Source organism: Numenius arquata, chromosome 1 (genome assembly GCF_964106895.1).
Source record: "Numenius arquata chromosome 1, bNumArq3.hap1.1, whole genome shotgun sequence".
NCBI lineage: Eukaryota > Metazoa > Chordata > Aves > Charadriiformes > Scolopacidae > Numenius > Numenius arquata.
The window spans coordinates 136,806,156-136,831,360 of NC_133576.1; the positions used below are offsets into that span (position 1 = coordinate 136,806,156).

General features: G+C 40.6%; 1 protein-coding gene across 1 annotated transcript in view; it reads left to right on the forward strand.

Annotated features, from left to right (window-relative positions):
• The window catches only part of TENM4 (teneurin transmembrane protein 4), a 374,463-nt gene that overhangs the window by 172,416 nt on the left and 176,842 nt on the right, over positions 1–25,205 (forward strand). Inside the window, 3 exon segments of the mRNA XM_074146667.1 lie at positions 6,636–6,806; positions 11,617–11,831; positions 17,268–17,478. Coding sequence (XP_074002768.1) covers positions 6,636–6,806; positions 11,617–11,831; positions 17,268–17,478 — 597 coding nt within the window.

The following is a 25,205-nucleotide window of genomic DNA, read 5'->3' on the forward strand; positions in this document are numbered from 1 at the left end:
CGGTGTAGAGAGAGACAGTTATCCAGATAATTACAGTCAAGTTTATTTCAGAGACAGGAGTGAAAGCAATACATTTACTTGAGTCTAAATTAGCCCTGAGTAATTCAGTGGTGGAATTTGGCTTTTTTTTTTTTTTTTTCAATTAGGAGAAAAAGCAAACCTCTGGTCTCATTTGAGAGAGTGTGTTATTGTAAGTCTGGCTGTCGAACCTGAAGGCTAAAGAGGAAAATGTAACGACCATGTATCTTAAGCTTGATTCCACAAAAAGGCGGGAGAGCAAAGAAACAAGCCATATAAATGTCTTCTCAACCACTGACTGAGTTCCAGCTGTTTTTTCCTATTCCAAGTCCCTTTTACTTTTTTTCTCAGCTTTCTTTTGCTCTTTCCTAACCTCCTCCTTTTTCTCAGTTTCTCTCATTCTGTATTTTTCTCACCTTCCTCCACCTTTCTCATTTTTACCGTTGTTCGTTAAGTGCCTCCTGGCTCTTTCTTCTCACACTGTCCTTTCCCATGTTCTCCTTTGCCCCATGCCACACTGGGGAGCTTTGGAAAACCATTCTCCCTCCCGGGAGTGGTCCTTTGGCTCAGGTTGGCTTTGGCTTTGCTGTCACCGGTGCAGTGAGGTGCTTGTGAAAACCAGTGGAGTGGTGGGGCCAAACTCTTCTTTGGATGGAGCCCAGCGTTAGTTCAGTTGAGCTGGGGAGGGGGAAGTGGCTGCACAGAGAAACCCGGCTGTTCCAAAGCTGTGTTATTTATGCAAAATTAACTGACATCCTTAGAAAAATATGGATTCAAAATATGGAGCGTTCTTAGTGTGGAAAGGCTGACTTGGTATTTCAAAGGAGAAGCCCAAAGACTTTCTGTCTTGCCCGGATGCCGTTTACTCTCTCAGCTCGCTGTAAGTCCAGGCTGAGCACCGCGCTCGTGGTGGTGATGATTAACTTGGTGGTTTTGTTGAGTTTCCATTCTGAGAAGCCCTTCATTCATTCTTCGGGGCAAGATCAATCGTTAAGTGTAAAACAGTTGTTATTTTATTCATTCCTGAGCTTCTCTAGGAGCTTCTCCGAGGTGAGGAATCACCAGGCCAGCAGCGGTACCGGCAGGACGTAGCTGTGAGAGGAGAGGCAGCAGCAGAGCCTGTGAGCTGCTGCGAGAATGGATTTAACAAACGCTGTCGAAGCAGCTGGTGGCTTCAGCCGTGGCCTTAATTTCAAACATCGTAATTGATTGGTTTGGTTATTTATTACACTTAGCTTGCTGCTCTGGGCAAAGCAACAAGCTAATAAAGGGCCAGCAGTGTGTTTTTCAATTTTTTGCTGACTGGGGTGGTTTCTGGGGGTCTCCTATGCTTCAGTAAGCATGGCTTGTCTTTTCTTCTCCCTGTGATCTGTCACAATCAGCTGCCTCTTTCTGCTAACTCCTTCGCTCCATCAACCTGTCCCAAGAGATGTCCATTTTGTTGACCATGTGAATTATTATCTTTGTTTGTCCTTTCTCATTCTAAATGCTATACCAGTTTCTTTGTTCTCTGCTCTGCTGAGTCAGTTATTTTGAGTTCAGCGTTTTGCTGTGTCATAAGCAAGTGGCAATAATACAAAGATACATACACAAAAGCCTGGATCTCTTCAAAACAAATTTGGAAACAATGTTCCTCTTTATTTGGCTTAATAGCATCAGTTAATGTTGCTTATGGCCTCCGCAAACAGCTGTGGAGTAGGAATAATGCAATACAGGATGAGATAATGTGTTAAAACCTAAAGAATCATGATCCTGAATACTGGGTTCCACCAATAAGAACTTTGATTTATTTGGATGGTTAAATAGCTCAGCTGATGCTAAACTGTTTGTAAATTCACTTTGCTAAAGTGAATCTGAGTCCAGCAAATGAGTACCCACATCACATCGCTGTGGTTGAAATGCTGAGCTCAGCAACGTAACCAGACCCTGAAAGGACTAGCGTTTGGCTTCCTTCTCTCCACACCACCAAGAAGGCCAGAAGTGATTTATTCAGCCACAGAAAATTCTGTTACCCGCTCAGCGAGATTCAGGGCACTTCTTGCTAGCACTTAGCTACAGTTAAAAGGTTGTGCAAGTCAGAGATTTGATGTCAAAACGTGAGCCCCAGATGCCTTTGTATCATCTATGTTGTTGGTGCTGAAACAGCCCAGAGAGGACACACGCAGGGTTTCCCCTAAGTCTTGTTTCCATTCCAAGAGAAGGCAGACAAAAGAGTTTTATTAGCCATGGGAAATACAACCAAAGCTTCTGCAAAGAGCACGTCATGAGGCTTCCCAGGCAGTGAAAGCTACATGGTATTTTACAAAAGGGTACACTTTAATGATTGCTAATTGCAGTGTGTTCTTTTAATACATGGGGAGCCTTCAATATCTGAATATCTACTGAGAATTGTGTTGAGGAGGGAGAGGGCGAAGGACATGGGGGCTTTTAGGAGGGCATTTGCTCTTTGTGAGCCACATCTTACGTCTGGCTGAGCAGAGGGAAAAAAAAAAAAGCCAGAGAAAATGTCAACAGTGGGTTCAATTGACCTGGAGACTGAGAACATCAGGAATCTCAAACTATTTTTACAGCTTCACTTTGCTTTTAGGAACATTAACACTTCAAAGTATATGGTTGTGCCTCTCATCCATGGTTCCAGGGTTCTTCCCCTGGCTATGGTCTTCTCTTTTTTTCTTCAAGAAAGAACTTTGCATCAATTTAGCACAAAACGAGCTTGATCTGTGCCTCTCCTAAAACCTTTAAACAACTGTGTGCATTGACAGTTTTACACATCCCACTGAGATGTAGAGACCCAAAACATCCACTGCTGTTACTGCTTGATGTTTTCGCATGAGTATGGCATTTAGGGGGAGCAAGCAGAAGAATGAACCTTCCACCACCTTGCTAATCAGACACTGTTGGTATTCAGAAGATAGTAATGGTAAACACTTAATCAGGTGATTTCCTAATAATGTACGTGCTATCAGAGTGTGTTTCCAAAGTAAATCAGACTCTTTGTTCTGGTTTCAGGAAGGCTTTTATGGTTTCCTGCAGGTTTCCTACCTGCAACAGAAATTGCGTGATGTCTGTTTGCCTTGTGGGTGGGAATATTTATAGGTTTTTATTTTGTGCTTAGAAACATCAAATCTGAAACCCTGAACAGAGCACTAGCTCCAAACTTTTGCAGTCAGTTTTCTAAATTATTTTTAACCCACTGAATGAAAATGCTTTTCAAATAATTCTCTGTGTTTCTCAGATTTTTACACTTTTATAAGCATGGTGTGCAGAGATCTCATTCTCATGGGTCATCACTGGAGACCTTCTTACTGCCTTTCAATACTTGAGGGGGACCTATGAGAAAGATAGAGACTTTTTACCAGGGGCTGTAGTGATAGGACAAGGGGTAATGGTTTTAAACAAAGATTTAGAATTGAAATAAGGAATTCTTTACTGTGAAGGTGATGAAACACTAGAACAGGTTGCCCAGAGAAGTTGTGGATGCTCCATCCCTGGAAGTCTTCAAGGTCAGGTTAGACAGGACTTTGAGCAACCTGATGTAGTGCAAGACGTCCCTGTCCATGGCAGGGGAGTTGGACTAGATGATCTTTAAAGGTCCCTTCCAACCCAAATCATTCTGTAATGCCTTGATTCTATAATCTATGTGATGATGGAATCAATGTACACGAAGCTTTTTACTTTAGACAAAATCTATGAACCAAAGACAAAAGTTGACATATTAATGCAGGCCTTTTATCTCTGTGTGATAACACAATACCTATCTTACAGAAATTTCCGTCATGTTTTCTGTGTTGGGACATTGTAAGACACTTTGCAAACATTTAGGAATGAATGGTGACATGGAGAGGTTGATGGAGTTGCTCAAGGGGACAGATAATGTGTAGAAAAGCCGTAGCACTTCCAGGCTACCAATTCTGTCATTACGCTGAAGCAAGATGTTTTTTTCATAAGACATGTCCTCTCAGGTGTTTTTAAATGCATTTTGTCTGCCTGGAAGAAATACTCACCTTTCCCACTACACCTGAAACGATGCTGAATTCTTCTCCTTCATAACACCCCTGGAGGTGTTTAAAAGATGGGTAGACGTGCATAGAGATATGGTTTAGTGGTGTTTTTTGTCAGTGTTAGGTTGATGGTTGGACTCGATGATCTGAAAGGTCCCTTCCAACCTAGACAATTCTATGATTCTATGATTTTCTTGCAGTAAATAATAAGTAAATACAAGCAATAAATTTCTTCTAAGGAGAGGAGGGGAAACTATGTCCTTTGGGGAAACAGTGTGTTCCTGAGAGTTTGTGTGACCCTTACACTATGACTTCCAAATGCTAAAGCAATTCAAAGGGTCTAGTGGTAAAAACCCCACTGGCTCAATTCCCACCTGAACCAGTGATGCCCAGTATAAGCTCATGCAAGTCGTAATATGAAGACAACTGGTAGATGGAGTTGGGATTAAGCGCTTGGGGCCAGCAGAGGAGGAGTGAACAATAGAGTTTTCATTCTGCTTGGAACTTCAAACCTCCATGTGGTTAAACAGGAGAACTTGTACGTGCTCAGAGCACCTGAGCCCCTGAGCTCTGTAACAGCTCAGCGCCACCTGGGTAACTCTCTGGTCCATGGAGGGGTCCAGTCTGGATGGCATTCCCAGGCAGCATCCGGTACTGATGCTGGCGGAGGGGAGCATAAGATGCCTGTTGGGGCTTATGAACCTGTGAGCATAGAGTAAATTAAGTGAATTAACACACAATCACATTTTAATGCCCAAACAAGTGAACTGAGTCAGTCCTTTCATCTGCTGTAGTTCTCTTTTTCCTTTCTGTGAAGTAAAAATAGCAGATTCCTACCTGATGATGTTTTATGAGGTTAATAGCTATGAAGTGCCCAGGCACTCTGATGATGAGGGCTCTAGAAGCACAAAGATATCATGCAAGTGTAGCAATGCCAAATACTTGATGCAATTTCTTTGCTCCCAGCCTGATTTCCTCTCTTCCCCTGCACAGTTTCTCTGCCAAGTAAAGGAAATATATTCCTTTCAGAGGAAAATACTGGCCCCTCTGCCTAAAGTGTCCTGGTTGAATTACCAGTTGTGTTGGTGACATTCTTGCTTGGTATGTGTACCCATATAAAAATGTTTGAGTTTTGGACAGGTCCTCGGGAGACCTTCCTTGCTGCTCTTCCTTGCTCTTTGGGAGTTTTGGGAGAGTATTTTCTTTCTTGATGGTTAAGACTTTTTTAACAAACCTCGTCCCCACTTACATGGCAAAAGGAGAGTGTTTCTCTCCTGTTTTGTGATGTCGTAGCAGTGCAAAGACAAGCTTATTCATGTTAGTAAATGATAGATGACCTAATTGAGACTGAAGTGGAAAAAATCACTGATTTTGCTAAATTGCCTAAACATGCTGGTTTTGGAGAACTACTCGGATTACTTTTCAGTCCTCTTGAAAAGATTTTTCCTGATGCACGGGTTTAAATAAACTAACCACTCCTCCCTGACAACGTTTGCCAAGCTCAGATGTATCTTCGTGAATAAAATGAGAGCTATAGGCAATGGAAATGCTCTATTTCTTTACTGGTTTTGTTTATGTTAAATGGCTGTGATGCTAGGGTCGTTGTAGAGTTTCTTGGAGAAATTATAGTGTAAAATATCAAGGCGTTCCCTTAAAAAAGAAATGTCATTCCAAGTGTAGCAAATATCGGAGCCTGAAGCTAAAGTGGATACTGATTGAGTATGAAATGTTTATGTTGGGGACAGAAGAACTGATATGGGAAGCCACATTCTTTTGCTTTATATTTTCAAGGGGCAAGTCTTAGTTGTATAAGCATGTGATTTTCCATACTCCTCATACATGTGTTTGCTTTTTAAGTATTCCGTCTTGTTCCTTAACTTCACTCGTCTTTATGTATTGCCTTGCAATAGATTCATGTGTGCGCTGGATGACTTTGCGTCCACAGAGAGCTGTGCCCCGATATCACACAGCTCCGAATGGTGCTGCTTGTTTTCAGATGTTGAGGCCGTATCTTTGATCTGAAGAGGGGAGTTGTGCTAAGGAGCGCGCTCAGTCACAGTCGCTCGCATTTGTGGTGCTGAACACAAAGGCGTGTGTGTGAGATGGGTCTTAAATTGCCTTAGTTTTTACTTGGTCTTATTCAGGAAAAGCTATCAGAAATGTCTGTAAGAGCTTCTGTGTATAACTGGTGGGTAAAAAAATAATGCTGTGAATACAGCAAAACAAACCCGAGTGCAGTTTCCTGGGATGTATTGGTATGTTGATAAATAATCCTCCTTGTATTTCTGTGTTCACCGCATCGTCACCCCAGCCTCGGGAGCTTTCTGAAACACTGTGCCTGGTTACTCTCTCATGCAGGCCATGAGTCAGGACTGGTTCTACTGGAAGCAGCAGAGTGGATTGGTACAGCTGATCTAAAAGGAGTTTAAGTGGGTGGAAAGACCTAGGGAGTTGGTATGGTAGAAGTAGCAGGGGCTGTCTAATTACATTAATCCCCTTCTTGTTCTAAAGCATTGACCACTAATAAGGCAGGGGAATGAGGGCTTAGAAAGTGCCCCTGTAGTTCTGCAACTCTCCCAAACAGAAAAAGATGACTTTTCTCATTGCTCACCACAGCCATGCACCTGTTTGGCCTAAACTGGCACCTGCAGCCGATGGAAGGGCAGATGTATGAAATCACGGAAGACACAGCCAGCAGTTGGCCAGTGCCAACGGACGTCTCCTTATATCCTTCGGGGGGCACAGGGTTAGAGTTACCTGACAGGAAAGGCAAAGGAACCAGTGAAGGTATGGTTGGTGTGTGTCCATGTTGTGAGTCTTCTGTCTGCCTCTGAACTCCAGCCATCCAATCTCATGTTCCATTACCTTCAATGCTGCCATCATCAGGTGGTTTTTCCAGTCTTTCCCATCTAAAACTAGTAGTCATCGGTCTTGTTTCCATATGTTTCTAAGTTTCATACTCTTCTGATGTCCACTAATGCGATAAAACTGTGTGCAACCCTCACCCCACATCCAGGGCATTCTCAGTGTGGAACCATCTGCACTGTATCTCACAGTCTACAGAAAGCCATCATGAAAACCCTGCCTTCAGTGGCTGTTTTCATGGGAAAAAAACATGCCTTGAAAATTAAATGATTCCAGCAGCATTGGATCAAGCGTTTTCTACAACAGTACAAAAATATTTTGGTTTCCCTACTCATGGGAAAGGCCCGGAGAAGTCTCAAGACCCAGAAAAGTCGTGGATGCCCATGCCTGGAAGTGTTCAAGACCAGACTGGATGGAGCTTTGAGCAACCTGGTCTAGTGGAGGTGTCCCTGTCCATGGCAGGGGGGTTGGAACTCGATGATCCTTAAGGTCCCTTCCAACTCTAACCATTCTATGATTCTATGATTGCCATCTAGTACCAAATGTTTTGAGGACCAAAACATTTATTAAGAGTTACTACACTGTGAGTTTTGGCACTCCAGAGTTGGACATCACTTTGCAAAAGGAGTCTCCACAAATTATCACGGTGTCGACACCTTGCAGTTTTAATTCAATCCCTCCCAAGACCTAGCTGGAGAAATGAGAAATTCCAATTTTCAGAAAGCTCTTTCGTTTGTGTGACAAGCTTCTTTAGACGAGGTTAACAGATTCCAGTAAAATCAAAGTCATTGGCTATTTTTGGTAGTTATTTTGGGGGAGGAAGGTTTGTGGGCAAGAGATAAGAAGTGTGCTACTGTTCTGGCAACTCATTGAACTCAAAAGTTTCACCAGAGTTCCCTAGACTTTGGCTGAGAGCCTATGTTTACATATTTAATTTAAATTAATTGTAGTAGTTTTGTTTTGTTTTGTTTTGTTTTTTCTTTAAGAGCTTATCTGTCTTTATTAGTCCAAATAAAGGCCATAATTATGTGTGTGTCTTAAAACAGTGTATTTACCAGCAACTGATGGCTGACATCAAGTTGCCACAAGGAAAAATCAGCTGAGCGGGTTATTCTCAGCAAACCTTCCTAGACAGTGCAGCAAGCTGCAGATATCCCTGCTGTCGTATTCAAAAATACTTCATCACAGATCCCTTTTTTTTTCCCCCCTCCAACTTGCCATATGTTTTATTTTTGAAACATCTAGTTTTGATCTGTCCGTTTCCTTTTAAAAGTCCAAATGAAAATAAATGGATGTATCCCAAACTGCCTCACAGTCAAAGACCTCCACTTGATTTCTCTTTCAGCCACGCTTACAGTGACATCAGTAGGAGTTTCAATTGCTGCCCAAAAGCTCTGCTAAAAGAGAAATCTGGGAAATACTAGATTATGTCATTAGAAGACTCCTCAAGGTTGTGCTTTGTACAGATCTTAGGGAATCTGTGAGGTTTAGGGGAGAATATCTTGTCCTAACAAAAAAACACGTATTCCTGTCCAGCCTTAAAATGCAGCTCTCTCCCCCTCACATGACTATGCAAGTAATTCTGGACTATTCGGGCTGCTATTCTAAACCAGAACATTGAAATTTATAAAAAAAAATTAATTGAAATATATTTGAAAGCCTGCTTGATCACACTGGAATCGGCTGGAATGTGTTAGAATAGCCTTTCCTCTGATCTGCGTGAATCATTACCATTGTCTTGCAAATTCTCAGCAATGGTCCTTCCTTCTCATCTGTGGCTGTTCTCCAGCACAGCATTTGCCTGTGTTTAAACCCATCCCTATTTAGCAAAGCATTTAATCACATGCTTACTTTTAAGCATGTAATTAAATGTGATTGAAGTCAGAGAAATGGAAGTCTGTTCTTAAACGTTTTGCTGAGTCAGGGTACCTTGCTGTCAGAAATACAAGCAGATCCAACAAGGGCCGGAATGAAATACTTCATTTTGATATCCAAATAAATTTGGAATAGTTGCTACGACAACTAAAAAGTTCAAGGCAATGTGTGGAAAGAGCAAAGTAATTGACAGCCCAATTAAGAATTCAGACCTGAAGTTAATTTTAAGGAGTCAGATATTCTGATTAAAACCTAATTTCTGATTAGAAGCTGAAATAACGTTTTTATTGTACTTTCTTTATGAAGTATCCAGTCCATAGGGCCTGATATTCCTGTAGGCTAAGACTGATGAAACAGGGATGGATTTCAGGGGCTGAATTCAGCCTGGTGAGAAGAACCTTTCTTTAGACTTCTATATCGGTGTAAATGTCAACCGCCGGCAACATGGTCTAACAGCTCTTGGGATATCAGCTTCTCAGACACACAACTGTCTACCCAGAGGAGACATAAACTTTGTAATCGTGTGTACAAACAGTTATTTCTGTGAAATGGAATCAATCACAGAAGCGGTTTCGCCCTCATGAGCAAGCACTGGTCTCTGGATGGGCAGAATCCGTGCTGTGCTCATTCCCTCCAGGCTGTCCCTTGCACAGCAACGTCTCTCATATTCAATTCTCACCCTCCCTGATCCACTCCCTTGTACGATCTTTATTAATGAGCAATCAGGGCACATATCAAATACTTCAGGTTTTCATCTGAATTTCTAAGAATCTATAAAACATGTCAGTAGTAATCAGAAAAATAATATATCCTTCATTTGATCCAAAACATGATGTCTTCAGCTCTTTTTTTTTTAATAGAATACCGAATTTTTTCATCGGACAATAATGGCATGAAGACATGGGAACCTTCCTTTAATCCTGACAGTGTGAAAAGTCATTTTAGAATGCCAAATAAATATTAACAATCCGGTTGATAAAGTAATCCCCTTCGGAATCAAGGTAGTTGATTTTCATTGTACAATTGCACTCTATCAGCACAAAATGATTCGGAAAGAATGTCCATTTACCTAAGCCACTTCTGATTATCTCTATTAATATACACTTTGACTAAAAAAAGGATAAAAAATCAGCAGATTTCCCCCCTGTATTTATTTCAATACGATGAACAAAGATAAACAAGGATCTTATAAAATTACCAGTAGCATTTTTTCTATGAAGATGTGTATGCCCTTTGCTTTCTAGGCTGCGCTGGTACGTAAAAACTTCTGCCACAGGGTAGCACAGAAATGAAACGTGCCACCAAGTCCTGCTTCAACAGCGCACTCAAGCAGTTCCCAGCTTTAAATAAGGGTTTAGTCTTATTTGGACCAAAAGTTCTGCTAGAAAGTTTTACATAAGATAAAACAGAACAAAACAAACAAAAAAAAAAAAACAGAGAGAAAAATTCTCCATCCTACAAAGAAACTTCTTCAGAGGCTTCTTTTGTTAGTAGTTAATATGCATATAATTCCTATATGGATTCTACAGAGGCAGCTGACAATTTACATCTGTTTCTCCTGGAGAGTTTATGTTGGGATGGTCTATGGAGAAGTTTAAGGAAATACTATCATTAATATTACATAATATTAAAGGAAATATTGTTATTTGAAACAATTAAATGAAAGGTTATATACCAATCACTTTTTCAACACGAGAAGTAAATTCTAAGATTATTTGACTTGAATTCATGATGGATGGGAAAAGATATATTTGTTGCCCATTTCCTGAGTGTAGGCTCTGGAACAAAAAAAAAATATTTCACAATGTGATTTTTCTTCAAATGATTGTGTGTTCCTGAAAGTTTCCATCTCATTTTGTTAGAATTGCCTGATCTGTGAAGCAGGGAGTAGTGTGCTGTAATGGCACGCTAAATGTAATTAATTAATTAAAAATGTAATTTTTCACTCTGCCCCTCGTTCCCTGGGCTTCCTCTAGGTCCTGATTTTTGAAGTGGCCACCAGTTTTGAGAGCTGGGAGTGTATGAATTTCTAACCTGGAATTTCTCAGATGTGTTTGTTCAGGGATGCTGAGCTCCCTGCTGAGTCCTTTGGATGTTATGGCACATACCGATTCCATCGGGATTCCCAGGCTCTCCGGCTGGTGGTCGCTTTAGGAAACAGATGCCTCCATTTGCTTGTCTTCTGAAAGAAGATGGATAATCATAACACACTTTACAGATTGTACTGAAACCCAATTAAAACCTCTCATGTTTCTTAGCAGATATTACTCAAGTGCAGGGTATGATTTCCTTCATTTCTTTCCGTCCTTTATTTTCTTTAGCTTTTTACGGACTGTTGAGCAAATTTCAAATACTGTTACGACTGTCAAGAATTAATTTAATAGAGAAACATTTTCCTTTCCCCACTTAGGCATCGTTCATGCTGCTGTTCTCCGCACTACCATTCCATCCTGTGACACGTGTCTACCTCACTGTTACTACACTTCTCTTTGCTAATTTAATAATGACTTCTCCATCCGTCAACTTACATTCGCTTCGGATATAATGTCAGATGATTTATTCTTATCTCCAGAATGTAATTACACACTCGCTGATGTTACAATTTAAACAAAAGGCCATTTTTCTTCAGGTTGCTCTTCCCATGTTCGTGTTTTCAAACAAAACAGTTACTGAAGCCGGGAATAACCCTGCCAGTTTTTCCTCCCATAACTGTATGGAATGGCTATGCAAAGTGCTCTGAAGATCTCAGGACACTAATAGGCTGTTTCTCAAGATCTTTGTCAGAGATACCACTATGATTGGGTTACTTTTTAGGATCTAAGGCTAATCCAAGATTTTTTTTCCTGTGTTTTGGCAGGAAAGCCCAGTAGTTTCTTTCCAGACGACAGTTTTATAGACTCTGGAGAAATCGATGTTGGCAGACGAGCCACACAGAAGATCCCTCCTGGTATCTTTTGGAGATCTCAGGTGTTCATTGACCACCCAGTGCATCTGAAATTCAATGTATCTTTAGGAAAAGCTGCTCTGGTTGGCATCTATGGCAGAAAAGGCCTCCCACCATCACATACACAGGTAATGGGACCTCATTTCAATTAAATACTAGTTGTCTTAAATTGTGTGTTCTTATGCCTTATTGTTTTATTTCAGCTATTTGTTTCAAGAATTTGTTGCATGCTTGTGAGATGTTAGAGGTCATCTATCCCGAGAAAGATAACAAGTGACAATTGCAGAATTTACAGACATTAACCTGATGGGCTGTAGGCATGGGTTGAGCAGGCAGGTGTCCAAGGCAGCGAGTTACCAGGGGAGGAAAAGGCTTTTGTGGGCTCGTGGTCACTGAGCTGGTTGCTCCAAGCAGTGTGAGATACCACCTTCTCCATCCAGTGCCCCTTGAAGCAGCCACACTGGAACTGCATCAAAGAGAATCCTCTCTTCAGCGTTCTCAGGTCTGTCTCCCTCTTTTAGCCTCTGCCTTTCCCCTCTCATAGTAAGAGCAGCAAGACCCCAGTCACTCACCCTCATGGGAGCAAGATTTGCTTGTGTCTTCTGTGCTGAAATGCCTTGAGCCAACGCTCCACATTATGGACATTGGCTGTCAGATTAGGCCGAGATTGGTCAGGGCCCAGTAATTGCTGTGTAACCAAACAAAATCAAGTTTTACAAAAAGCCTCCAGTTTTCTTAGGCAGAAATCAAGATACGGTTATTATTCTGTAGAATAATATAAAATGAAAGTGGGTGCTTTTCTTGACGCACCTTGGCAAAAGCCACGTCAAGAAGTCATTTTCTGGGAAAAGCTCTGAAGAACCATGCCCTTAAATAAGGATTTTGTATATTATTTTCTCTACTTTCCATTTCAGTTTCTAAGCTGCTCTTAACCAGATTGATCAATACATTAGGGCATAACTCTCGTTGGTAATGCAAAGCATCTTACTTCCACTTGCATCAGCAAGTTATTGAAGTATTACCAGGTTTATATTAATGTAGTAGCTTACCCTTGCCCTCCACTATTAACTGAAAAGCCTAGCAGACAACACAACTATTTCAGATTTATAGAAATACCCTGCCTTTATTTTCTTTTTGAACAAACAAATATATTTATTAAAATCTTTCTGGGCAATATGGTATTTTCTACATATTAACACACCTGCAACTTATTTATGTCAAAGAGGTGTCATAAATCTACACTTTCTCTGCCTTCTTTTCTGCAGAATTAAAATATTTCAATAGGATCAGCAGGTCATAAATTCGGTGACACAGTAGTGTTGTTATTGCCCATTTCAATCAGTCTCTTTTTACAGGGAGATTCAAACATTTAAAACTTAAAACTTCTCTATTATTTCAATAAAAACTCGAGTCATGGCCACATAATACTAACTGTACATCAGAAGTCTGTATTGATTTTACTTGTTTATTATCATTATTAATTACTGTTATGGATCAGGAGTTAGTACACGAATAGTTTCAATTGTTTAAATTACAAATTAGATGTGGTGTTGGGGGATATGGTATAGGGGAGAACTTTGTAGAGTAGGGTAGATGGTTGGACTCGATGATCCCAAGGGTCTCTTCCAACCTAGACGATTCTATGATTCAAATGTACAATTTCACACCTAAATCTCAAGTCTGTTGGCCTTAAAACAAAAAATCTTTAAATGTAACAGAGCTCTATACCCAACCATAGTAACGTTCTAAGCAATTCAGAAGCCCACACCGACTTCACCATTGCTGCTGTTTTTTCTTTCACTTCATTTTTACTGGGATATCGTGAGTGATTTCTCAGAGCCGGGACCTTTCCCATTTAAAAGAGCGTGGTTGTGTATCAGTCGGCGCCTCAGCTGAGAATGAGGGGTTCGTTGTGGGATGTGGCACTTGTTTGTCAATACTACATTCTGGAGGAGGCAACGCGCTCGCTCAGAATCCTTGTAAGTGCTGCTTTTTCCGTAGCCACTAATGGAGAGCTGCCAAGTGTTTTAAAAAAAATCATCCTCTGGACCAAAACATCACCAAAAATGAACAGGGAGACATTTTTTTATTCAAACAATAAAAATCATGGTAGACTAATAGAAACAGATCACAGACCTGACCCTGTTCTGAAGAAATAACTTAATGAAGCTGCAGATATTGAATCAATATTGATTTATTACTTGTTAATATTTAATTTAGTTTTTAAATTATCCCTTTTCCTAGATTTATTATTTTATAAACCCGCTGTCCTTCTGTGTTTTTTATATGATGTTTAATCTCACCATAGTTTATTAGTCCTAGGAGTCTTAGGAGTCATTAAATAGGTAACCTGTTTTCTGTGTCAAAATTGTAAACTTGTCTGTCGTAGTTAATACACATTACACAAATCTCATCTTTTCTTTTGCATAATCCAGAGTATCTGCTGCACCCCATAAATCTACCCGATGAGTTTTATATTTTCAGATTTTGTAAGCAATTTCATAAACAAGACTTTGGCAAAATGTCTGCTTAGAGCAACGATACAGTCCCCTCTGGAAGAATTTAATAAAGGGTCAATTATTTTTCCCCAGCCTGTCTAGTTAGTGGAAGTAGTAAAGTTCTAGCTGATGATCAGGTTTTTCTTCCATGATAGATAATTAGATATTTATCACACTAATAAGTAGGAAGAAATTGCAAGCTCCAAATTTCTGTAGTCTTAGAAATAGATCCTGCAGAAGCCTAAAATAGTTTACTGTTAACTAAAGGCATTTCTTCTTATTCTTATCAACAAATCATAATAAAAGTAACACAATTTAATTATAGTCTATTAGATTTAGTATTCCTAGATCAAATCATTGTTTAAACTCTTTTTAACCTAGGCCAAATTTTGTTAAATCATAAATTTTAGGGATTGGCCATCACAGCTTGTGGGAGGCATTTTTCCATTTGTACAATTTGAATTGATTAACATGATATTTTATCTACAATTGCCTTCTTGCGATAACTCTAATTGCATATTACAAATCTCTGAATGTATTAAAATGCAATAAAGCACAATCCATTTGTGGTTCAATTAATATTTAAAGCTAATAACTAATAACTTTGTGAACTCATCAACATCCTCAGCAGCATCTTGCAAATATTTATAAAAATAAACTTTTACTTTTGATAGGAAGCCCCAAGTAAGCATTACCCAGATTGGACTGTGACTACAGCAGCTCCCAACCGTAGCTGGGTGCCTTCAAATTGTTTTCATCTCACTGAGCTTTAACCATCTGCATGTAAGATGTTCACATTTCTAAGCGTCATAGCAAGGAATGGATGCTTGTAAGGCATAATTCACAGCACATTTCTTAGACGTCAGCTTTAGGATGAGGCAGATGATTGCATTCCAGAAGTGTCTCTCTCTTTGACTGCAGTGCAGTGGTCCTAGAAAACTAATTCAAGCTGCCACGGAGATGTCAGCACTTGGTGAGATGAACTTTACCTACGGTGTCTGCAGTTACCTTCTAAAAATGTCAGTCTGTTCCATCCTGCTCCAAAATGGAAATGGAAATATGTAGGGTTTCCTCTTACTGGTTTTAACTTCTTCATTGCACTTGGCCAGTGTGTTCCTCAGTCAAACTCAACTCCACTGAGACTTTCCCAGCGACCCGACAGCACCGTGATGTTCTCTCACTGCCCTTCTTGGCTGTGTCAGTCGTACCCACACTGAGACCTGACGAGGGACCAGCCGAGGCAATAGCTCATCCTCAGAGTGGAGACAGATACCTGGCTCGCAAAGTGTCCATCAAACCAACCCCTCCCTAAGATCCTCTTCAACTGCAAATCACTAAATCATTATTTTTTTTCAAAAAAGAAAATGACATTTTCAATTATATATTTTTAGATTTTATATTTGCATTAAATTTTTAGGGTTTTTTTTATATTGTATATTTTTTTAAAATATTGTTCAATTTATTATTCAAAACAGAAACTCTGTCTCTGACGAAGCTAACCTTAGGGTAGACACTCAAAAGGAATTCCCTTTGCGGGTGTGCCAGCTTTTACGTTCTCTAAAGACACTTCAGCACCAAATTTCAGACATCTCTATACTGAAATGTATAAAAAAAAAATTAAAGCAAGGCGCAAAATTTATTTCATGTAAATAAATAATTAACAATAAAGTAATTAAAATACTCCAGGGACAAATTTTGCCATGTCACGTGCAAGCTGTGACACATATAGCGTATTTTTCAAAATATTGTTGGAAATAAACACACTTAATTTTTTTTTAACTTAGCAATGATTGCGGCGGAAAGAACATGTTGTCAAGTCCTTATCTTGATTGACTTTGAAGACCATACCAGACAACTTCATAATATAGCAGAAGCAGCCAAATTTTGCTACAGTGAAGTCAAAAGGGATAAGAAGCCTAAATATTGCTGCCACATTCAACCAACACTCAGCAACCATCCAGTACAGCAACATTGACTCATACAAAAATAAGTGGTGGTGTTTCTTTCTGCCTGTTTTCCTCCTTTCTGCCAAAAACTACAAGCTTATTTGACCAACTGGATGAGAGGCACAAAACCGAGTGGTCAGGGAACAGAAAAATCTAATCTGTGCCTCAACTGCTGGATTCTGCTCCCGAGACGTCCTGTTAGCCTAAACACATGATTAAAGTCAGATTAGATAAGGTTCACTTAGCAGTTGTGATGTCTGCTGAGCTTGTATCTGACTCGTCCCATTAATTTATTACCAGACAAAATACAATTATTACAGAAAGTCAGTGGAAAGTTATTTAAATAGGGAACTAAAGGTAGTTGCAATACGAGGAGCAAAATCAAAGCAGTTGTTCAGCTTGTTACCCTGGTGAAAAATAAATATGTCCTTTTGAGGAAAACTTCCAAAAGCCACTCCCTAAATGGGACTTCTTTTATATATTACTTTGTCTCTTTTCCATCTTCATCTTCTGCAATCTTTAAATCACTTTTGCTATAGCTTTAAGATAAAACCCTTGCTGATTAAGTGAGATACTTCTGCAAAACCTCTACCAGAATTCACTTGCAAACACCTCTTTTTCTTGGTGACCCATAGCAATTCTGGCAAACAACCCGGTTAGGCTAGATATATTTTTCTGTCTATATTCTTTATTATTTCCTTATTAGACACAAAGAAGATAACAAATAAGTTTCTTATCATCATACTTACAGTGAAATTTAGGCATTGTACCTGGAGTTCATGTTTCCCTGCCTCATGTTGCCCTCACCCTACCAATGAGAACACATCGGTAGGGTCAATATGCCCTAAGTCACATTCTAAATAAAGATGGTGTCTTGATTCGTATAATTATGGAAAAATACATTAATGTACTAGCTATTTCCAAAATGGTTACTTGCAGGTAGTCCAGCAATGTACTTGAGTTACCAGAGAAAGTCCTGTTTGTGATGCTTCTGTAGATGTACGTTTCTAATACTCGATGCAAAGTATGTCTGTCTCCATCGTCAGACAGACCCAGAGCAAGACACTAAGCTTGAGGAAGCCTGAAATACACACAAACATCACTCTTTTTTATGTTTCAGTTTGACTTTGTCGAGCTCCTTGATGGAAGACGTCTACTGACACAGGAGGCGAGAAGCTTAGAAGGACCTCAACGGCAACACCGAGCTTTTGTGCCCTTGTCCAGCCACGAGACGGGCTTTATCCAGTATTTAGATTCAGGAATATGGCATTTAGCCTTCTACAATGATGGCAAGGAATCGGAAGTGGTTTCTTTTCTTACTACTGCTATTGGTAAGGATTTCCTGTATTATTCCTAAACGTCTAAATATGCCTTGAGGCCAGCTATTAACGCACATACTCAAATTGCACGGCAGCTTTGTGTGGTTTCGGAGAGAATGCTTGTAGGGTATGGATTTAGCAACAGGCTGAATACTGTTAGGCCCTAAATATCTTGTAAGTGTTTTGTAGGCCTTTTTAGTAACTATATCTGTAATGAGATTCTACCCAGTGCCAATGATGGATTACAGGCTTGAAATTTCCTGCTTCATTTTCTTCCTTTGATCTTCTTTTTATTTACGTTTTTTTGTTTGGTTGATTGTGTTTTTTCTCCTTCTGGAGCAGAGGTACAGGAATGATTGAAGAGCGCACAGCAGCACCATTCAACAGTCCTGCCTTTGAGCACTGTCAAAACTACTCAAGCTGGAGTTCAGGCAGATTACTGCCTTTAAAACTCCAATAAAGAGCACCAAAAGGCTTGGTAGTAGGAGCCAGAGTAACAGGAATCCTTGTTTCTCCTTGCTAACAGAAAGAAGCTGAGATTTCTTAAGAAGAACAAATTAACTAAACAGGTCTCTCGGTTTCTCTGGCAGCAAAGTGTCCTGACAGCTCAGTGCAAAGGCACCAATTTGTTGCTGTCAGAGGGGGAAAGGATGCTGCCTGTGGGCTGCCTGACAGCCGAGCACTCTGGGTATTCTTCCTCCGTTTCTGATTCAATAATATTTCATTTTAAATTCGACTGACCTGCTGAAACCGTTCATATACCCAAATTCATTTGGTTGTAATTTAAAGATTGCTCCATAAAACTAGCACTCAGCTTTCTTCTAGCCACAGTGATTGTTTAATGTACTTTTTTTCGTTGCTGAAAAAAGCAGACTCATTCCAAGCTGCCATTAATCCCTCTCCCAGAAGAGGCATTGGTGTTGAGTCTCAGCTGTCTGCAATAGTTACCTAAGAGCTATGGGCTGTAATTTGTCTTGGCAGGTTAATTAAAAGTTTAAGTCTTATTAAAGCAAAGTCATTAAGATCCCAATATTCCATTTTAGCACTAAAGTTTATTTAATGCAGAAGTGGAAACACTGCTGTAATACTCAGTGTTAAATTTAAAACCTGGAAATGCACATGTTCAATCCTGTTCACAGTTAAGCAACACCAGAAACAGTTGCATGTTAGTTTATGAAATTGAAGTCTTGCTCTATAGAACGCAGATTTACCTTCATTTAGTTTGCCTTAGCAATTTGAGTTTTTACTTAAACTGCCCGCCTTCTGCCCAAAAGAACCTGCAGTTATTCTTATGAAAGTGCCTTTTTTCCCTTGTCTAAGAACGTCTCCAGTTCAAAATTTCCCATCACAGGAAAATCAGTAAGGCTGTCACAGCAGAAAACACTTTTTAATTAAAGTCACTAGTTGTTCTTGTTTTTAAGAGTGAGGCTCTAGCCAAACTTTTCTCTTGGCCTCATTGCACCAACGTGGGGCAATGAGGAAAAGACAAAACATTCTTAATTTGCCTTTGACAGTAGGGGAATGGTGTGGGTGAGCACGGGTTTTTTTGTTTACACTCTGCTGTTCTTTCATGACCATATGATAAGCAGAACAGTCCATTATATATCCTTCATTGACCTTGAGTTATCTGTCTTTCATCACAAGGATGTTTTCTTTTGCCGTACAAGAAAGAGTTTGGCCCTATATGTGAGGGTGGGGAGACACTGGCCCAGGTTGCCCAGAGAAGCTGTGGCTGCCCCATTCCTGGAGGTGTTCAAGGCCAGGTTGGATGGGGCTTTGAGCAACCTGGTTTAGTGGGAGGTGTCCCTGCCCATGGCAGGGGGTTGGAACTAGATGATCTTTAAGGTCCCTTCCAACCCAAACCATTCTATGATTCTCTATGTAGTAATCACTTTGCCCGCTGGCAGCTGTGTAGCAACACAAAGCTATAGTGTGCAGGAAAGTGTTTAGGTACAAGCTGTACACTTTGAAACCCACTTTAGATAAATAAAAATTTTAGACAGGAAGATGTGGCTTCTTGGCTAGAATTTGGCCAAAGAAATGCAGCATTTTTATAAGTACCATAAAAAAAAATAATGTAATAGCCTTCACAAGTTGGTACCTCTGTTTTTAGCCTAGATTTCAACAGCTTGTTTAAAAAAAAATACCAAGGCAGGTGTTCTGTGTAAATGTACTGTAATGCTTCAGAACCTTTCTAGTGTATCCACAAGGTCTGGCAAGACACGGTTGCTAGATTTTAAGTCTATAAATACTATAGTACTGGAGTGTTATAATTTTTGTCGGTGCCAGAGTAAAGAGGATATAGCAACCCGACACAGTGTTTATGAACCGGGGTGTAAAATTGCAATGCTGAACAAATAAATCAAGTCACACATGATGGGAGCCTTAGAACTTTCTGTGTGGGGTGAGGAACCTGCAGAGGAGTTGTGTTGACTGTCAGAGGCAAGCTGCCATTTTAATTTGATTTTTGTGGCAGGAGCACATAGGAAAATCTCCCTTTATTATTGCACAGACATAGGGCTTGCAGTGAGAGTGTGCTTGAAAAGTGTGACTGTGATGCAGGAAGAAGTAGGATCCAGTGATCCGAGAAGAGAACCACAGCCTGGAACTCCTGAATTCTGATTGATGTGCTAATTCCCATCCAGCCCAGGCTCATGCTTCAGCTTCCACCCTGTAAAAGTGAGGAGAATGACACTTCCCCAGAGATGCTGCGAGGCTGATAGAACTGCTGGGAAACTGCATTAAGCATTAATTAATAATCAGGGATAATAGTCAAAAGCACAAAATTGATAACGGTGATCATAACGATAAGTTCATAAAGCCAAACTGTGCAGTCGTTCCTCAGGCAAACCTCCCCTGTGAGTTTACTCACCTGAGTAAAGGACCATAAAAATGGTCCATACTTCAGCCATAAAAAAACATTGAATGGAAAAGGGTGCTGATGTTCCAAGTATATCTGTCGTGTTCCAACAGGCTGAACTTTTCAGAGCCAATAAAATCATTGCAGGCTCTGTATGACAATATCAACTAGAATTACTGTGCAGGGCTTGTCTGGAATGATTTGGGCTCTGTTATTCTAGAGGAAACTGGAAAAAAATAGGGGAAAAAGCATCTGTATATTCCCAGTTTGATAACAGACAATTAATTTCATAAATTGTGAGGCTGTCTATCAGACCATTTTAGAATCTGATATAGCTCTAACTAAATCCACTCAGGAATATTAGTGCTGATTTTGAGGGCAGGAGATGGCAGTTTAGCCTGTTTTCTAAAAGGATGTGGAATCATCATCACTAAAAAGTTCGGCGGTGTCAAAATGTGTGCCTGTTCCACGCCACTGCACGCAAACCTGGGGAGAACACAGCATGGTTATGCCTGTCAGAGCTTAACACAGAGCTTGTTCTGCATAACACAGGCAATTCTTGTGGAGGGGAAAAAAAAGATTATTCTGGGAAAGTTTTTATCTTTTAATGACGTTTTTATATCCCATTCCTCTGAATTACAATGCAAGACATCATAAAGGAATGGACAATCAAGGTCTCTCAATAATAAATTAACCTTTTTGTAAATGACATTGGTGGCGCTTTCTGAAATTTCTAATAGAAACACTTCTCTGAAAAGCACCTTGTGGATTCACCTCTGCCTGATGGTGGTGATTTATTCAGAGCAATCTCATCTAAGTAGAGCAAAATAGTAGGCTGAGGAGTCAGCTGGAATCAGCACATCTGAGACAGAGAGGTTGGCCAAAAATCTGCTCAGTAGAAGGAAGAAACATCTGAGAGCCTGAAAACAGCATTCACAGTCAGAGAGAAAGCGTCTTCCAACAGCTGCTACTGCTGAGCTCAGGCAGGCTTGGCTGTGCAGGGCCATGGAGAAATCAAAAGGAAAAGGAAAATCAGCTGTTGGGGAGAGGAGAGCATCTCTGTTTACCAGCATGTCACCCAACGAGCAACAGGGAACACATGGAGAACACCTGGGATGGGATGCCAGGTTTTATCTGGCTTTTAACTGCTGCAAGAGACAACGCTTAAGTTTAAGAAAAAGACCCTTGTTCTTCCTGCCTCCTCCACTACCCATGAAGAAAACTACTGTAAGTACTTTCCTCCATAGATGTGCAAAGTGAGCCAGAGGTGTTATTTATAAGGGACTGCCAGCACATACAGCACTTTGCAATATACATCAAAAGGCAAACTCCCTTCCTGCAATAGCCAAAAATATAACCCACTCCCCTCCAGGCCCTGGGACAGCAGCTCAGGCACGAGGAGGATACCAACAGAGAAACACTTTACAGCAGGACTGTGCTTAGAGAGGAGAGAAGAAATTACAGGGCACAGAGGCAAACATGGGACTGGGAACTCCTTGTGTGAGAGGTGACAAGAGTGACTCTTCCTTAGCTCGGAGTGAAAATGTCTGTGCAAAGGGAAAAGGAAAAGCTTGAGTAGCTCAGATTTGCTTCCCTTACTTTTGCTGCCAGTGTGTAGACCAACTTAAATTCTCTCCACTTCCAGTTCAGGGGGTGTACCTAAGTGTGATCCACTTACAGTCTCAAAGCCATTCACGTTATTTACACTTGCTTTGCTAATGTCTGGAAAAGTCTAAATTGGTTTCATGTAAATATTGAGGAGGCAGGATACTGCGCAGACTAACATGGGGTGTGATCTCTTCTGGCTTACACTTTCTTTTAGTTCCTTTATGCCTGAGTTACTTGACTTAAAGCTGCCCCACGTATGATTAGATCTCCAGGACTTTGAGTGAGGAAAAGGGGTTTTGATATCGCAACTACCCGTTTCTGAACTTCTCCTTGGGCTACATCCAGCAAAAGAGGCTGAACATTTAGCAGGTGCTTTGCTGAAACAGGACCCTTTAGCTGTCAATGGGACTCCAGTTGCTCCATGGAAGTGCTCAGTTATAACAAGTGTTCTTCTCTCCTATGAGTATGGTCATCTTAGCCCTTCCCCTACTTCCCAGAGGGACCTTCTGAGCATTTCCACCTTGTGCTAACCCTCTACAGATAATTAATTAGTAGCCTGTTCCTTCCCAGACTCACGAGTCTTTTGCTCTGTGCAGAAAAAGAAATATAGCAGCGTATGAGAGCCATGGCAGGGAGGAAAATCACAGCTTCGCTTTTGATGTTATTGATCTGTCTCCTGCAAAATAACAGCAGAGCTTTGCATGCTCTGCAAATAGTTTTTTGCCTCCAGCTCTGCATGTCCCGAAACAAGCCCTTGCTTGACAGACGCTCTATCAGATGGTCAGTGCCTTTTTTGATTACCCTTTTGTTGCTGCTCCCTTTTTTTGATCCTTTGTTTCCTGCGTTCAGCTCTTACCCGGCTTCTCTGAGTGTGGTACAGGTTGTAGGTCTCAGTCAGGTAGGATTTACTGGGGATTTAGTCTGGGGAGGGACTCTTGATCAAGAGGTAGAGCCATAGGACAAGGGGGAACGGCTTTAAACTGAAAGAGGGGAGATTTAGATTAGATATTAGGAAAAAATTCTTCCCTGTGAGGATGGTGAGACACTGGAACAGGTTGCCCAGAGAAGCTGTGGATGCCCCATCCCTGGAGGTGTTCAAGACCAGGTTGGATGGGGCTTTGAGCAACCTGGTCTGGTGGGAGGTGTTGGAATTCGATGATCTTAAAGGTCCCTTCCAACCCAAACCACTCTATGATTCTATGATGTAGAAGAGATACAGTCACTTAATTCAGGTTGGAGGCAAAAAGGGCATTTATGAGTCCCTGCCGGGCTGCGTTAGGTTTTTTTTTTACCTTGTGAATTTGGTCTCATGGATAACATTAGGTCGATGGGTCTGCTTGATTGAAAACTTACACTTATCCACAGAGTAGGTTCCAGGTCATGCTGCAGCACTACAAGGTGTCTTCCACTAAACATCCAGCTGGCCACAGGAGTTAAGGTCCTTTGGTGAGAATGGAATTAGTCCATGCAGAAGGACGGCAAGAAGACAGGAGATTGTCATCTCTGTCACAGCCAAATCCAGCCCAGCCTCATAGGTGGGGTATAACCTGGGGAGATGGAAATGTGGGGTGAAATCCCTCTGCCTGAGCTTTCTGTGAGCTGCAAGAATTCCCCTCTCCAAGCAGGTATAGCTGTGTGCTTGATGAGATTTCACTTTTTCATCCAGCCTATGTGTAAATCTAATCTGTTTGCTTTATAGGGCTTAATAAAAAGCAAACACAGCCTGAGCCTGGATCTGGAAATGGAAGGAGGGCTGTGCAGAGGTGAAACTTTTCACATTAGTTTGCACTCCCCGCGCCCAGAGATTTTTTGTTTGCTATTCTCGGTAAAACAGCGATGATGTTTTTAGATGTATAGTGATACAGCCCTTAACACTTCAGCACCCAGGAGTCAACAATCCCTTTATCAGCGCATCCTTAAGCTTTTCACCTTTTTCCTCCAAATCGATGAACGGCCTCATTTCCCAGTGAAGTGAGTCAAGGGGATGAGCGTGTCCCGGAGCCTGGAGTTTATCTCCCTGTCTGCCTTTTCGGATGACTCCTAACAGATGAAGCATCACTCCCGGTTCTTAAATCCCCTTCAGCTTCAGTCAGTAACGTTTGTACATGATCCTAGGGCACACCATTCCCTAAACGCTACCTGCAGCTTTCTGCCTGCTTCTGTTGGAGCTGCAGCATTTCCAAGAAACCTGAAGTCAGACCAATCATTTCAAATCTACATGTTATTTACGATGACCTTTTTTTCTCTCTGCAAGTGTCTGAAACAATTCTTACATAAAACCCCTGCTTCCCAAGCCATAATGGCAGGCAAAATTATTATTTCAGGATTTTTCTTTTGAAGACGTAAGGCATCCCTAATAAAGGGGAAATTAGGGACACATCTCAAAGATAATTAAATAATAAAAAGCCTGTAAAGGTCAGATACTTGGCCGTAAAAACTTCCACAGCTGCTCTTTCCATGCAGAGAGTATCTCTTCATTGATGATCCGTGAGTAAAAACTGCAGTAGAAGATTAAAGTGTGTAAAGCCAGCTTAGCTTTAAACAGAGATAGAATAGTTTATTTAATGTTACACTTGAGCTTTTCTTGGTTTGTTTATGTATTTTTATTTTGGTTTGTATACGTGCACTCCCCTTTCAACAGATTTTATGCTTGCAAGTGATAATATATGCAGATACATATTTTCATTTATATTGTTGCACAAAAGAAATTAAGCGTGTTTGTAAAGTTTGCTTGGCTGCCAATAACTATTCATCTCAGTAGAAGTTCGATGTCTGAATGTCTTTAATGATCCAGATCTTGTCTGGTTTTGGTCATGCTTTAAAGTGGTAGAAAAATGAGGGTGGATTTGTCTTTTTGAAAAACCTTTGCCTCCGTCTGTGCTTACATGGGCTGGTGGCCTCGAACTTGCTTGTCAGGGTGCTGTTTGCAGACAGGCAAGTTCTCTTGATCTAACAGAGCTTGTACAAAAGGTTTATTGATTGGGGTAATTATTTTAGTTTAGGGTCAAGAAAAGGTTTATTTAATATTGAAGTTAAAGCCTTTTTCTTTCTTTCTGTTATTTCTGTCCCAGTTTTTCAGTACAATTTTTTTTATTTTCAGAACAGCAGAATTCTGCCTTAATAACACGGCATCTAGTGCTGTCTGAGGGTTTCTGGAGAAATGTGTAAAACAGTGCATATGGTTTTCGTTTTTACACTTTTGTATATAGCTTTTTCCACGCACCCCAGACTGCAGGCTAATGTAAGCACAGCTTGTTTTATTCCTGTGTCG